The following is a 16,160-nucleotide window of genomic DNA, read 5'->3' as shown; positions in this document are numbered from 1 at the left end:
CCCGAAGAGGAGATACAGGATGAGCCTCTGATGACACTGTCCGAAGGGTAAACAGAAAAGAAGACTAACGAGCAGCTGCAGAGAAGAAAAATTAGGAAAATGTAGTGGCCAAGAAAATGGAGGTCTCTCACCAAGGGAGTGGACAAGTGTCAGATGTCATATACGAAGTGGAGTGCCCACTAGACTTGGCAACATGTGGTCAATTATGGCTTCCGTGAGAGCAGCCTCAGTGGAATGTGGAGAGGAGGGTCCAGGTTACCGTAGATTGAGGGACCTTAAAGTGAGGTGTGGGGACAAACGGGGCTGGGCTACGAAGGAAGGACCAAGAGAGCAGGAGAGGGAGCCAAGGTCAGGAGCACGTCAGCGGGAGAGACCTGAGCTCACGCGCTGAGGGAGGGGGCGAGGTCTCTGCGGAGGTGACGTGGGATGGGACTCACGGCTCGCCCGTCTGCCTACGGTCTGTGTTGGCCGGAGGACAGACACCTGTTCTGACACAGATGTGGCTGCCGAGCCCCCCTGCTGGCTTCAGTTTCCTCCGTGTTACAGGGGAGGCCTCTGCTGAGGGAAGAGAGGTGGTGGGATGGGGACTGGACAAGAGACCAAGGTCTGAAGTGTCTTTAAGAATGGAAGGGTTAGGGAGTCCGCCTGCCGATGCAGGGGACACGGGTTCGTGCCCCGGTCCGGGAAGATCCCACAGGCCGCGGAGCGGCTGGGCCCGTGAGCCATGGCCGCTGAGCCTGCGCTTCCGGAGCCTGTGCTCCACAACGGGAGAGGCCACAACAGTGAGAGAGGCCCGCGTACCGCAAAAAAAAAAAAGAATGGAAGGGGTTGCTGGACCTTCAGGGCTGCTGCCCTGCTCTGAGAGCCGGCCTCCTTGAGTCAGTTTGTAGAGCTACCCATCAAGGGCATGTACTCGGCAGTATTTAGCAGCGACGACATCGGATGGCGGAACCGACCGGGGATGAGCTCCTGCAGGGCCAGAGTGACGGAGAAACAACCGACCACAAAGCTTAGTGCCAAGTAGAAAGGATGGCAGGGTTCAGTCAGGAAACTAAAGCCACTAGGGCCCGGGTGGCCTACTGGTCTCAGCAGAAATTGGCCCAGAATGAGGAGGGCAGGGGCCGATGCTTTGGCGGGCAGGGGGCGGGGGGGTGGGGGGCGGGCGCGCGAATTTCTCACTAAGACCAGGTAGCTACCAACTCAGGAGGAGGGAGGGGCACAGTTAGGTCTGTCGGAAAGTGTCTGATACACTCGTCTTACTGAATAGCACAGCAAGATACTGGTCTTGGGGCACACGTCAAACTGCCTGATGAACTCCGCAAAATTCAGACCCAAGTGGAGACCACGGGTGTGCTCTAATATGAACGTTAGTGACCGAGACTTACATTTTCTAACAACAGAATATTCAGTAGAGCCTGCGCGTTCCCTCCTCAGGAGTACGGAATGGGAATTTGGACTACATGTCCAAAACCTCTCTACTATCCTCCCTTCTCAATTCCATCAAAGTTTTTGTAAGAAACATCCTTAGAAACGTCTGCCTTATCCTCCTTCAAGGAGAAGGGCTGTAACTTAAATGTCTTTGTAGCCACAAGAACTAACCCACACACGGTAGGAAACAGATTCCAAAAAGGGAAGTAAGCAACAGAACGTCATACAAAGAGCTAATACCCACATCAGTGCATTCCTAAATCCAACATTCTTTCTTATGTAACCCTGAAGTCCTCACCTGGGCTTCTGAAGTTTTTGTTTTGAGGGGGTGTTGTTTTTGGACTACATTAGATTCTGAGCTCACCGCTACGTCCCTGGCAACTCATCAGAGTTCCTTACTACAAGGTTCACCAGCTGGAACCACCAAACCATCTTTAAGGCTGTCTGTGGCATCTTTATTTTGCATTAACAAAGATACATCCTGGCTCCACAGACGAGCTTAGAGAAAATCCTTGCCTAGTAAAGAAATTTCATGGGACTTCGTCACATGGAAACATTAAATCATCTTTCTGCCTACTAAAAGCAGGGCAGAAACACACTTTAAAGAGCAAATAGGTGAGAAGAGTCAAGAAATTCCAAATTGTATTGTCACAGCATACAGTCCTCGAGTGTGTTCTTCTGTATTGTTCGCTCGTCGTGTTATCTGAGACTTCCCAATGCAAGGCTAAGCTTCCCATGAAGAGATTCTGGATCTTCAATGTACTGGTATCAACCACAATGCCAAGGCCCCAAGAAATACGTGGTCTAAACTGGGTGGATTCCACACAACTTTTAAAAAGAAAAGAATTGGGCTTCCCTGGTGGCGCAGTGGTTGAGAGTCCGCCTGCCGATGCAGGGGACACGGGTTCGTGCCCCGGTCCGGGAAGATCCCACATGCCGCAGAGCGGCTGGGCCCGTGAGCCATGGCCGCTGAGCCTGCGCGTCCGGAGCGGCGGGAGAGGCCACAGCGGTGAGAGACCCGCGTACCACAAAAAAAAAAAAAAAAAAAAAAAGAATTTGTCAATCTTACGAAATTTCATGGTTGTTTTTTTTGTTGTTGGCAAGAAAATTCCTTTCCAAGTTCAGATAACCAGTTTTTTCTTCCTCCTTCTTCCCACTAATTCTCCTCCCTAACACATATATACACAATCAAACACTTCATGTTTGAGGCCAATTTCACTGCAGGCAGAACCTTAACATTTTCAGGAATGATCTGTCCCTCGCCTGCATGACCTGATAACCTTGGCAATGAGCAAAAAGGGCCATTTACTTCTCTGAAGTGTAAGGTGCAGTTTGAGCTAGTTTTAAGTACTAGGAGGCCAAAGGAAAAAGGAAGTATTTCTTCATCTTTCCTGCTTTTATCACTGGTTCGCTACAAAGGGACAAACAGCTTAAGAAATCAACGGTGGGGAAAATGTCTGTTGGCCATCGCTGGACTCTTGCTGAAAACAGAGAAACGTGAAATCTGCAGGAATCACTTCTCCTACTTCACGCTTTCTGCAAACACTATTCTCAGCAATGTAACAGGCTAATCACACCACTGGTGAAGTTATTTGAGGCCAGTTCTTTGTTTTATAGAGAGCGAATGCACATTAGAAACTGTTCTGCAACAGGTTAAAAGTGGCTCTCAGATCAATTACCAAAATCTACCTTTACTTGGTTACCACTTAGAGTTGCCACCAATGTGAATGACAGGGTAGGGGGGACCTGAGCACACACACAATTTAAAAAAATTTTTTAGATGTAATGCAAATAACTATACCTAACATTCTTTCAGAAAACAAAAGAAATGCAAAACATGCTCAGAAAACAAGAAATCAAGTTATACTTTTCATAAGGCACCACCAAAATCCCTGGTAAATCAGAGTCCATATTATATTGAAGTGTCTCACTAACAGGTAACTAAACATGTAAGAGAATAATCAATAGGTCTTGAGGCTTACAAAAGACATTCCTGTTTAGACATCTTGGAGTATTGCAAAAGTAAGAATAAGCAGGACACATCTTTAAAAACCCGTCACATCCTTTCCCAGTGCACATCATTCGTTGCATAGTGGTGACTGGATACGATCCAGACCAAGAGAAGACTAGAATTCCAAAATATATTAATATCCATTCTTTCCTTCTCATGCTGTAAATACTAAATGCCATGGCACATCCACATCCAAAGTAATGATATGCCTTAATTAAAAGCAAACAAAAAAGTGGGATTTCAAAAGGTAAAAGGCAAACCAATTGCCGGCTTTTAAAAATTTATACTTAAGGACGCACTGCAAAAGCAACTTTTTACACACATATGAAGCTAGTTCATATGTATACCTTTACTGAACCTGCTTACGTGTGGGTCTTTGCTTAATTTTCCCACAATTTTCAAATTCCCCTTCAAATTGCCACTTTCTCCTTAAAAAGTGGATAATCCCTCCCTCTGAAAGAAGGGCTTTCTCAGTTTTCCGTTTCACCCTCCTACTTTAAGCACTGGCTGATATTCACACAAATGTACTGTAGAATTAAAATATTGCCAAGTAGGGAGTTTCTCTTATACCCACTGAATTGCATCAGAATCTAAAAATTAAGAGAAACAAACAAACTGACATTTCTTGGACGTGTGTCAAAGACAAAAGTAGAGAAGTGAAGCACAGGTGAAATCGTTCTCATCTCACAGGCCAGCCCTCGCTGGGGTTTTGATTATTCAAGTACATCGCGGGCGACCCAGGTTTCACATCTGCCGTTTCAATTATCTGAAGCGTAACTTGCAGTAGCTGTTCTTCCGTGATGCCCACGTGTGAGTCAGGAAGAGCTGGGAGGCAGCAGCTCGGGAAGGAGCCTGGCCCTGCGTCTCCACACATCTCTCTGCAGGGTCACTACAGGCAGCGAGGCCAACCCCGGCTGGAGGGACCACAAGAGAGCTGTCGTTGCTCTTGCGCGGTTCCGAGGACCTACTCTTGACCTACCAGTTTTCATCTTCCTTCCTATAACCTTTGCCAAAATGGTTTATAATGAACGTGGTGAGAAATACCTTTGAAAGAATTAACGAATAAGTTAAAGAACGAGTGGTGCAGAACTGCGACTCTGAGGAGATAGGAAGGGTAAAGAAACATTTTAAATCAAGTTTTAATATGAAATGTTAAAACACCGCAGAATGGAGTTACTTTGTAAAATAAGTACTTTCCTCTAAGTGAAAAAACATCGTGATTTCTTTAACAGATGAATCTTAGTTCACTAATTACAAAATTACACATTTCTATATATTTTTCTTTTCTCTTTCTTCTTTTAAACTGTCTCTCATCTGTTCTCAACCTTTGGTCTAAATGGTCAAAAGTCAGACCAAATCCTCTGTGACTTTCAAATAAATACAGAAAATCCCACAGTATCAATTAAATGATATATTTGAGTTTCAAAATGTCAGAAGATAAACAGGGAGCTATTCATGGTTGGAGAAGATAAACAGGGAGCTATTCATGGTTGGAGACTGCCTTGCGTTTTTCTCTCAGTCAAATATGCAGGCAAATACCTATTATGAACATAAATTATTCCCTAAACAGCCCTCTATCCATCCACCACACTCCAAGCAGCAGAGCACCTTAGCTGTCTTTCTCAGCACCTCATGCCCCTCCACTGATAGCTGAGGAATGAAGGAAAAACAAGATATTTTAAAATGTATTCCGGGCAGCCATCACTTAAGACTGCATTCAATTTTTAACCCACAAGCACTTGAAGACTTTTACAGAGAAGACCAAACGGCAAAAAACATTGTGCTTTCTTCTATAATATCAACCAGATGAAATTCTTAACTAAGTAGTAATATCTTTATGTATTGAGAGACTGGCAAAATGATAACTTATGAAACTGGTTACTTAGTTACCTTGTACTTTCCATTGAAATCTTAAATCATACACACACTTGAGATGAGATTTTAAGACCCATGCACACCAACACTTATGAACCTCTTAACAGGCCAAGACACTCAAAACGTTATATGATATTAAGGAAGAAATGACTAAAAAATAGGTAGTAGAACCGTAGAGAAAGCATTTCCAGAAACTAGATTTTATAGGAAAGGTTTTGCTTTTTTTAGTAAGATGCCTTTTGAGTTAAATCTCATACCCACGCAAACTGTGACTGGACAGTACATTTCACTTCTAGTTACTAGAAGACATTTCTTTAAAAGAGATCGGGGCACAAAGGGAAGACAAGACTAAAAGCTGCTCTCTGGGCCCACCCTGCTCCCCCCTTTTAAAAGGAAAACTGATGAATTTAAGTCAAACCACAGATCTTTAAACCAAAATAAAGGGACACAGGATAGTGAAGACAAAACACCATTTTTAGTTTGTTTGGTGGGTTTTTGGGTTTTTTTGTCCTAAAAAAAAAAAAAAATTAGTCCCCTTCTAATAAGAGTTTCCATACAGCTTACCTAACACCTTCACAAGGACACAGAACACAACAGGAGGGAGGAGAACACAGCACCGTAGTTCCAAACTTTCACGTACAAAACAGAACTACCATCACAGATACAGTATGACCAGGTTTCCCCACAGAAAGGGACACAAGTCCCAACACACAAACGAAATATAATTACCAATTTGAACAAAACCAAGATGGAAGATCTGGTCGGGCTAGGATGGAGAAGGAAGTGCTAACTCCTTGTACTACAAGGAAGGAATGGGATTCCTTTATTAAAAAGCAAGATGAGAAAGCAAGCCCCCAAATGGATTTTTGATGCTGAAACTCTGTCATAAGCTGCTGGTAACAGTGTATGTGTGTGTGTGTGTGTGTGTGTGTGTATATATATATATATATATATATATATTCATATATGTATATTAAAAAAGGAAAAATAATCTATTTATAGAACAGTCAGTAGTCAGAGACATTTAGAAAAAAGTAAAAACAAGTCCTTTTTTCTTTTTTTAAAAAATGGATTTACTAAAACAACTTTGTCACCCAGAGGTACTCTAAGCCCACGTCCTCTGATGAAGCCACGTGCTGTGCGACAGCATCTGCCGCGGGCCACGGTCAGAAACGGCCAGTCCTGGAAACCACAGCCAGTGGGGGCCGGGCTGCAAGGCAAGAGTTGTTATTTGCTGGTCTTGCTCGGGGCCATGCCTGAAGCCTGGTGGCACCTGGTGCACTTGTGAATGAAGGGTTCCCCGAAAAGCAGGCACCGCTGTGGCTCAGTAAAACATTCTGACTTGTCTTCTTTGCTACCGCAGAAGCCTGGATCCACGTACCTGCTCTTCTTTAAAATGCAGACCCAAGGCAGCAAGACTTCTCAAAGCCAAAAGAAGGCTCCTTGCCTTGAAATAAAATCTCTTCTTCCCAGAATCCAATCTAGTCAGACTTCTGAACTAGATGCCATCCTCCTCCTTAGGAAGATGAGGTGATCTGCCTCTCAGCTGGGGTTTTCTTCTTGGTACAGACAAGCACATGGAGCTGAGGTCTACAGGCTGTGCCACTCACCACCCATGGCCTCTAACAGGACTAACTTCAGCCCTGGCCCTCTCCTAGCTGGATGTGTAGGGCGTCAAATGCCAGGGCAGGTGGAAGGAAACTGCTACTCTACTCCTCCCCCACTGGCCTAACTAAGGAGATCCAAGGGATCAGCACCTCTGGGTGGCGCTGGCTGCAAACCTCTAACTAGTACCAACTGGCCAGAAGCCGCAGCCTACATGCCCTGCCAGCACACCAACGCATTAATGCCAACCAGCCACCCTAGCGCTCAAATGTCTGGCCTTAATGTGACAAGCAATCTCAGAGGAGACACGAACTGAAACACTGGCTGCTGGACCAAAGCAGACACCCTCGGCACAGATGTGCTGACAGAGAACGCAGATCCCGCGTCCATGCAAAGAGGAAGTCGGCTGGGAGGACTTGCTCAGAAGGCCATTCGTCTTTGGAAGCAACATTCTGAGTGGATGTAAACCACTCTACTGACTACGGTCTCTGTGTGGTCCGTTTTCCCCCATGTCCCAAGCTAACCCAGCACCTGCTAACTGGTCTCTTTAAGGTCCTCCACTGGTAGCTTGTAGCTCATTATGAAAGAAGGAGGTGCTGCTGGACCTGGGCTATCTGGCCCCTGCTTCTTTGCACAGTTTGTACAGATGTAATCTTCATTTTCAGCCATTTCTGGAGATACACCCACACAAACTTGGTGAAACCACTCATCACAGCCACCATCACACTGCACCCAGTCTACCTGTTGGAGACAAGATCAGGGAATGTTTAGGTTACATACACATTAAGCCTGGAATACAAGCAAACCAAAGAGCTTTCTTGGCTTAAATGATAGCAAATAATTGGGATGCCCAGAGATAGACAATGACTTCTTACGGGGTTATTTTTTAAAGAAAGAAGCTGGGAAGTTAATACCCCCAAATTATTTTTTCCATAATATGTCCACAAAATTAGGCCTCTTAGGTACTCCATTACCTCATAAATACCTGGGGCTCCTAGTGAGGCAGAAACATGTTTGAGAAAATCTGACAAAAAAGGAACTTCTAATAGAGCAGCCAAGTAGTTTTAGCTAATATTAACAATTTCTAGGCTCTAAGACAATGCAAGTATCAATCAAGAAGAGTACAACAATGTGAAGGCAATCCTGTGTATTAGCTTTATTTCAAAGAGATAAGCCAAAGTACTAAGAGCATTAAATACCTTTTTAGAAAAGCAGTCACATAGGCCACTTTTTAAACTAATATTTTTTATTCTTCTCTTCTTCCGTTACAAATACAACTCCCTATAAAAAGTTAGCAAATATCAGAGGTCAAATCTTACAAATTAGCCAATTAAAACAGTCAAAGACACAGGTCAACAGATCACTCTGAGGTTTCAAATTAAAGTCTGGGTGACTGACAGGTCGGTGGCAGCTCGGACCCTCCAGAGAACACTGTGATTACAGGAGGCTAGAAAAGGACTACTGTTTGCTGACTTTAAGCCTGGGGCACACAGTTAACAGTGAGGTGAGCTGGGGCTTTCCTATTTGGCAGCTGACTGGGGTCGTTTTTACAGCTACGCCACTGCGGATTAGGACCTTTAAGATCAAAGAGCTGCTTGCCCTTCTCGCCCCAGTGCAGAAGTTGATAACTTCACTAGCAACGAAGTCACTTACAACAATGAGCTTTGCCAGAAAACAGGGCAAAGTATGGAGTATGAAGGGATCAATTAAGTACTTCAGTACAGCTTATGGGAAAGAACAGAGGAAGGAGGTTTGGGCTGTAGGGAAATGAGTCTCAGGAAAAGTGAGGAGTTTTCAAAATCTGTCCGTATACTATAAAACTTATCAAAAGTGTGATACTCCTGGTTAGTAGTTTCCAGGTTTTTAGTAAAGGGTGGGAGAAATCATCTGTCAAAATAATCTTTTTGCTTTCGCCGTTCCTAGAGTTCTTTTGTAAACTTTGAGGCAAGTCATTGAATCTCCCTAAGGCCCCATTTCTCCATCTGTAAAATGGAGATCAACTCTTGCTCACAGGATTATTTAGAGGATCAGGTAAAATAATGTCTGGCAAGACACCTGGTCCCCAGCCTGGGACACTGAAGGCACTTTTTAAGATCACAGTCTCCTGGCTCTACTCACTGTCCTACCTTCCACAAAACATTCTGCACCTTCAAGTAACTGCCTGCGGCACTACTTGCGTCAGAATCACCTGTTGCGTCTGTTAAACGTGTAGCTGAAACCCAGCCCAAACCCACAGACTCAGAATATCTTGGGGGACAAACCAGAATCCTGCACTGTGACCAGCTCCCAGGTAATTCTTAAATATTCTAAATTTGACCATCGCTGGCACTACGTGGTCCTGCTTTCTGTAAGTTCGGAGTGACTTAATTACCTCCTGACATAAATTGTGGTTTTGTTCTGCAATTGTTTGTGTGATATTTAGCTTCTGAAGTCTGTGCAGTGAAGAAAACAACTGATCTAAATGTCCCTGCTGTGGCAAACTGTCCTGGAGACAGAAAAGGGAGACAATGACTCAAAAATACAGATGCTACCAGCAGGTGAAGATTTATAAAGTGCTAATCTGACAGGGGGTGAGCTCAGCCCAACTGTCCGGCTATTTGGAGCTGATCAGCGGAACTGGGAGAGCTGTGCTTCTCTGGGCCACCCAGCCTGGAGGTGCCAACGTGGTTATGACAACCCTGAGTCAACAGGTAACTACTCCTGCCTCCAGTTATCTAACCCAGTCCAGCCCCCACCGGGTAAGAGGGTTACCAATTCACCACTATTTGCTGCCGAGAAAAGCGGCCCCATGTCTTTTAGAATCTAATTGTGCACTACACGCCCTGGCTTCCGGTCTCCCAAAATCATATCTATTGCTGTCTTTCAAATAAGGAAGACAACATTTCCTTTTGTGATTTTGGCTAGAGGTCCATTCCTAAGCCCAGCTCTCCCACCATCCCAAAAAAGTATATAACTTTTCTTGAGATGCTATCCCAGCCTACCTGTTACACAACAATTTACCCTAATAATCTAGCAGGGAAAAAATAGCCCTCTTGGACTTCCCTGGTGGTGCAGTGGTTAAGAATCCGCCTGTCAATGCAGGGGACATGGGTTCAAGCCCTGGTCCGGGAAGATCCCACGTGCCGCGGAGCAAATAAGCCCGTGCGCCACAACTACTGAGTCTGCGCTCTGGAGCCCACGAGCCGCAACTACTGAAGCCCATGCGCCACAACTACTGAAGCCCATGCGCCTAGAGCCCGTGCTCCATAACATGAGAAGCCACCGCAATGAGAAGCCCACACACCGCAACGAAGAGTAGCCCCCACTCGCCACAACTAGAGAAAGCCCACACGCAGCAACGAAGATCCAACGCAGCCAAAACTGAATAAATAAATAAATAAAATTATTTTTAAAAAATAGCCCTCTTTACGAATATCTTCCTATCATGTTCATCTACTTACAATCAAAATCCAGTTCTACTTTTGTCTGGAATGTCAACTGAACCTGCAGACTATGCAGTAGCCTGAACACTCAAGAACAAAGAATTTGGCTAACCGCATAGTAAGTTCTAATAGTCATTTCCCCTTTCAGTATTTCTGGGAGATATACTTATCAAATCAAAAAAAAGTAATTCCTGAAAAGCTTCACAGCAATGAGCTGTTCAGATATTAACTGATAAGACATTTAACTATAGTAAAAATAGCTTACTGGGTTTGGATTGGGGGAAATGTGTGCTTCAGTGAGAAATATAATGTTAGTTTGGCATTTCATGTTTTGCTATATGGTTTCATATTTACACGTAAGAAAAAATATTTGGCACATTACATTTTTTGTTCATTTCTTAGTGCATATTACTGCACTGGGAAAAAAGAAAGCCTCGTGATTTAGTGACAGGCTTAGCTTAGTTACCCACCTGAGCTCTTTTTATTTTGGCATTCAATCTCTTTTGCACCGAAGTTTCTTGCAAAAGCCAGATTTCAAAATTAAAACAATTTAATCAAGTATGACATATGTTCACAATCCCTGTGTATGTTTTTTTGGTGATCTTAACAGTAAGTAACCAACCCTCCCAGTCTGCCTAAGATTAACAGGTTTCCCAAAACACAGGAATTGTGGTGCTAAAACCAGGAAAGTCGCAGGCAAGTTGGGACAGTTGGTTACCCTATCATAACATCACCAGTTTGTGTGTGTCTCTCATTCAGGTAATCCAACCTTTGATTACCCTATGCCAAAAGGAGATATGAATGATAAAGCCACTGATAACGCAAACACTTTTGCTGAGACAACTCTCCCAAAAATCTTTTAAAATCAGAGCGGCTGGGACTTCCCTGGTGGTGCAGTGGTTAAGAATATCCACCTTCCAATGCAAGGGACATGGGTTCGAGTCCTGGTCCGGGAAGATCCCACATGCCGCAGAGCAACTAAGCCCTTGTACCACAACTACTGAGCCTGCGCTCTACAGCCCGTGAGCTACAACTACTAAGCCCGTGCGCCACAACTACTGAAGCCTGCACACCTAGAGCCCATGAGCCACAACTACTGAGCCCACGCACCACAACTACTGAAGCCCGCGCGCCTAGAGCCCACGAGCCACAACTACTGAGCCCACGCACCACAACTACTGAAGCCTGCATGCCTAGAGCCCATGCGCCACAACTACTGAAGCCCGTGCGCCTAGAGCCCACTCTCTGCAACGAGAAGCCACCGAAATGAGAAGCCCGTGCACCGCAACGAAGAGCAGCCCCCGCTCGCCACAACTAGAGAAAGCCCGTGCGCAGCAACGAACACCCAATGCAGCCAAAAATAAATAAATAAAATTTATTTATTTTTTAAAAAATCAGAGTGGCTAACAAATAGTAAAAGTGAGAGACAGAAGTTTATAAACATAGTTTCTCTTTATTTATCGTGCCAAACTTCTTAGGGAGGTAGTAATGGGTAAGGAAAAAGCCCATAGTAAGAAGGTTAAAAAAAAAGTAAAGAGAAAAAAAATCTATTTTCATAAGTAAGATTAAATATTTATTTTAATGCAGAAAAAATGTTACTTAAATATTAGCTTGAAAGAATTTGCTCCTTCAAATTAACTCGTTTTACTCTTGGTACCAATAAGATTGAATGAAAGTGGCAAAATTCACGGAGAAAAAGATTCTGAACCTTAAAACTAATTTTTTGAAAACAGTTCTTCATTGTTATTTTTAAAATTAATTTCAACTTGAATTTGATAATGATGGAAGAGATAGTTTGGGGTTTTTTTAAACCTTTTACATTTTCTGATAATATTTTTCTTTTTTCTTTCTAAAACATCTTGAAATTGAAGCTAGGTACATTTAAGTAATCCTTCAAAGTTTTCTCAATCTGCACATTTTTAGGTAAAAATAATAGTAATTACTAGTTAGAATACATTTACCTAAATATAAATGAACCCAAGAAGTTGTGTGGGTTTTTTGCTACATGATATTTAAAGAACACAGACTTCCTTAAAAAACATTCTTTTCTTGTCATCCTTTTGCTCTGAAGATACGTACCATGCATTTATTTGTTTTCCTTAGAGAAACACTATACTTCAAATTGAGAAAGTTGTAAAATTCTTTACCAAGTTTCTAAAGAAACACACCTTCCATTTAGTAAAACTGGTGTCAGAAACAGACTTGGAGAACCATAAAAATTGCAAAACAGAAATGATGGGCAAAATGTTTATAATCTGAAATAATTTGTTTAAAATTAAACACATTATAGAAATACATCATTCATATAAGTGTCTTTCATGTAGCTACTGACAGGTTAAGGCACACCTGCTCACCTGTGTATGTATTCTGACAATTTTTGTACTAATCTTAACAAATTAATGTGTACAAATCTTTGTACGTTTTAAACAATAGACATTTTCTCTAAATATTCAGCTAAATCTACTTTTGCTCCATCAAAATGTAGATGATAACTTTCCAGATTTTTTTTTTCTTGGCCACGCCATGTGGCATGCAGGATCTTAGTTCCCCAACCAGGGATTGAACCCAGGGCCCCTGCAGTGGAAGCGCTGTGGAGTCCTAACCACTGGACTTCCAGGGGATTCCCCTTTCTAGATTTTTTTTTTTAAATACCTATAATGTTAGAAGTAAATCCCAGGGTTCATCTAAAAATAATGATCACATCTTAACACCTAAGTTGCATTTTTGGTTAACTAGTGCTTTCACATACAAATGATCTCACCTTACTCCTTGACCACGCTGAGAGGAAGCAGGACATGTGTTAACAATTTTATGGCAGCTGAGAAAAAAACTGCCTGTAGCGTTTATATGCTACAGGAAAAGAACAGGGATAGTAGATGAACTGAACTGTATTTTAAATGCTGAACAGAGGAGAGGCGAGAGGTTATTAAGTGAAAAGGAGAAAAAAAGAGAAAGGTTCATGATGGATATAAACACTGTAGGAAGGATGATAGGAAAGCTTGAAAAAGAAACATATCCTGTTGCCAGTCCTCCAACTGCCATACAATTAGTTAAAGGAGGAAGAAAAGGGAGAAGGTCCTGCCAACACTAAGCTGCTAATACTTCAGACCCAAGGAGAAACTGCTAACCTGTCATCAGCCTCTTTAATAAACAGATTCAGATGAGAATAAATTCAAATGAAAGATAAAAATAATACACGCACATATAATGCATCTACCAAAATGCTTTAAAATATTTATAATATAGAAAAATACTTACGAAACTAATAAAGCAGATACAAAAGTGGACAGTATGACACGATATAAAACAAACTATACAGGAAAATAATTGGAAGGGAACACACTAAAATATTTACAGCTGTGGTCCTCAGAAAGCTGGACTATGGGATATAAATTTTACTATATATTCATTTTCCAAAAGTGAGTAGAAAACCTTTAATAAGTATAATTTAAATACGTGTCATTTAGTTTTGCACTGTGTTCTTGTACTTGCATCTCAGTTACCGGAGGGGTGGGGATATTAGCGGAGAGGACCTGGTCTGGGAGCCAGGGTTCTACTTTCGGTTTTGCCACTAATGAGCTCTGTGACTTTGGTCACATCATTTACCTTCACTCAGTCCTGGCTTCATCATTTGTGAAATGAAGAGGCTGGACAAGGTGACCTCTTCAAGCTCTAACAAGTATTTAACTGAGGAGGAAAGTAAGGGAATAGTGATGCAGCTGTGTTTATTCTGTTGATATATTCAAATTGAGGAGCTATTAAAATTCTAAACATCAAGTGGTGTATGGAGATAATAAAATTAAAACCATGAATTTACTAATAATCTTGATGGGAACACTATAATAGATACCTTCAGCCATTTAATGAACTAGGATTTTTCATGAAGTCCATCCGTCTTTCTCAGAAGTTTATAACATCAATTATTACCCTAAGAAAGACCATCATATCCTTGCTAATATTTAGAATTCAGGGCTGACATTTCAAAAATAATACCTTTAAAGGTCTTTATTTTTTGCAAGAGATGTGAAAACAATCATATTCTATTTAGGAGAGTACACATAGGGCTGGGTGTGGATAAGACACAGACCAAAAGGGAAGATTTAACCTCCTAGTTTTAGGTCTTCAGAACTGATCTCAATGCAATTTGCCACAGCTCTTAGGATACCGGCCCAGGACTTTTCGGGCCACTGTGGCTAACTGACAAGATGTCTAGTCCCCCGAGGCACCCTGCAGGGAAGGGACACAACTGCTCTGAGCCCTGCTGTGCCCACGCACGAGACACACCGCTCCTGGTACCACACAGCTTCTCTCTGCTCGGTCAGGACGATCACCACGTATACGATTTCTAAAACACAACATTTCTTCTACTAAGAGCCTCATAACTGAAAATGTTTCTAGAAACTGAATTAAACATGTGACGTCACAAGGCCAAACAGACCATCATTACCTCAAACCCAGGTGTGCCCGGCCGCTGCTCCACGTCCCCGCGCATACTTGGCGGGTACAGCTAGACTCACCTTGTCCTTGCAGGGCCTCTGGCAGTTCTGCGCGGCACACACAGCGTTCTCGTCGTCAGACTCCTCTGCTCCTGACCAGTCATATTTGGAGGGGATGTCCAGCACCTTCTTCTCTCTCTTCTTCTCCGAGCTCTCCTTCACAAGTTCAACTTTGGCTGCAGCAGCCTTCTCCTTCTTTTTCTTCCTCTCTTCTTCTTTTGCTAGTTTCTTGGCCAGTTTGTTCAGCTCTTTTGATTTTTCCGCACTTAATTTTAATTTCTTCTTTTTAGGTTTATCCATTTTCTTTAGCTCCTTGGACTTCTGTTTTCCTTCGCCAAAAAGCTGTTCTTTTTCTAGCTTCCGTTTCCGTTTCTTCTCTGAAGAGTCCTTTCCTTTTATTTTTAATGGTTTCTCTTCCATGCTGTCATCCTTCATAAGTATAAAATTAGAAACAATTTTAAAGCAAGACATTTAAAAACTGTTTTATCCTCTTACATGAGGTATCAGGAATAGGCAATTTCATAGAGACAGGAAATAGAATATGAGTTACTGGGGCTGGGGGGAGGGAAATGGGATTATTTAATGGTACAGAGTTTCTGTTAGGAATAATTTTAAAGTTCTGGAAATGGATAGTGGTAATAGTTGTATAATATTATAAATGTAATTAAAACAACTGAATTGTATACTTAAAACAGTTGAAATGATAAATTTTATGTTGTGTACATTATACCACAATAAATATTCTGAAGATATTTTAAGAAGGCAAATATAATATTCAAAGAAGATAACAGCAGAAAATAATGACAAGCCCTAAATAAAATATCTGACTTATTTTTAGCTTATCAGAGGGAAAAAAAAGGCAAAAAAAAGTGTCTGCATATATTAGTATAGTCTGTAGCACCTCTACGTAACTGAGATGAAAACATACACAGAAAGCTAAATGTATACTAACTAATTATGTAATAACTCTTTGGGTCTCCATTTACCAGTACTAAAGTTCTTTATTAACTCAATAAATCCTTGGTGGTTAAGAAGTTATCAAAACTGTCAGCAAAACACAAAATTTTATCCATGATCTCATTACAAAGGGTATGTAGTGACTTTCACAAGAAAACAGTTGCTGTCACGAAGCAAAAACACTTGCCTTTTTTTTTCTCAACTGTCTAATATTGTTGCTATTTATGTGCCAAGGTAGTAAACATTAAAGATTTTAATAGTAAAAGTGTGTCCAGTAACAGAAAGAACAAGGGGTAAGGTAGAAAAAGAAATACTGAAAAACATAAGCTTGATAATTACTTAAGAAATAACACTTGAGAATTTATT

The 16,160-nt window shown here is 42.1% G+C and overlaps 1 protein-coding gene across 3 annotated transcripts in view; it reads right to left on the bottom strand.

Moving 5' to 3' along the window:
* Nucleotides 1-551: 551 nt before the first annotated feature.
* Nucleotides 552-16,160, bottom strand: part of KDM5A (lysine demethylase 5A) — an 83,860-nt gene continuing 68,251 nt past the window's right edge. For all 3 annotated transcript variants that reach the window (XM_082850725.1, XM_082850727.1, XM_082850726.1), the window contains 2 exons: nucleotides 14,859-15,266; nucleotides 552-7,660 (listed from right to left, as the gene is read on the bottom strand). In XM_082850725.1, coding sequence (XP_082706851.1) covers nucleotides 7,454-7,660; nucleotides 14,859-15,266 — 615 coding nt within the window. In that variant the 3' untranslated portion in view covers nucleotides 552-7,453. The remainder of the gene's footprint in view (nucleotides 7,661-14,858; nucleotides 15,267-16,160) is intronic.

Source organism: Leucopleurus acutus (assembly GCF_964270905.1).
Source record: "Leucopleurus acutus genome assembly, chromosome: 11".
NCBI classification, from domain to species: domain Eukaryota; kingdom Metazoa; phylum Chordata; class Mammalia; order Artiodactyla; family Delphinidae; genus Leucopleurus; species Leucopleurus acutus.
The sequence above is the reverse complement of the archived record's forward strand: the minus strand, read 5'-3'. Positions and strand labels throughout refer to the sequence as shown.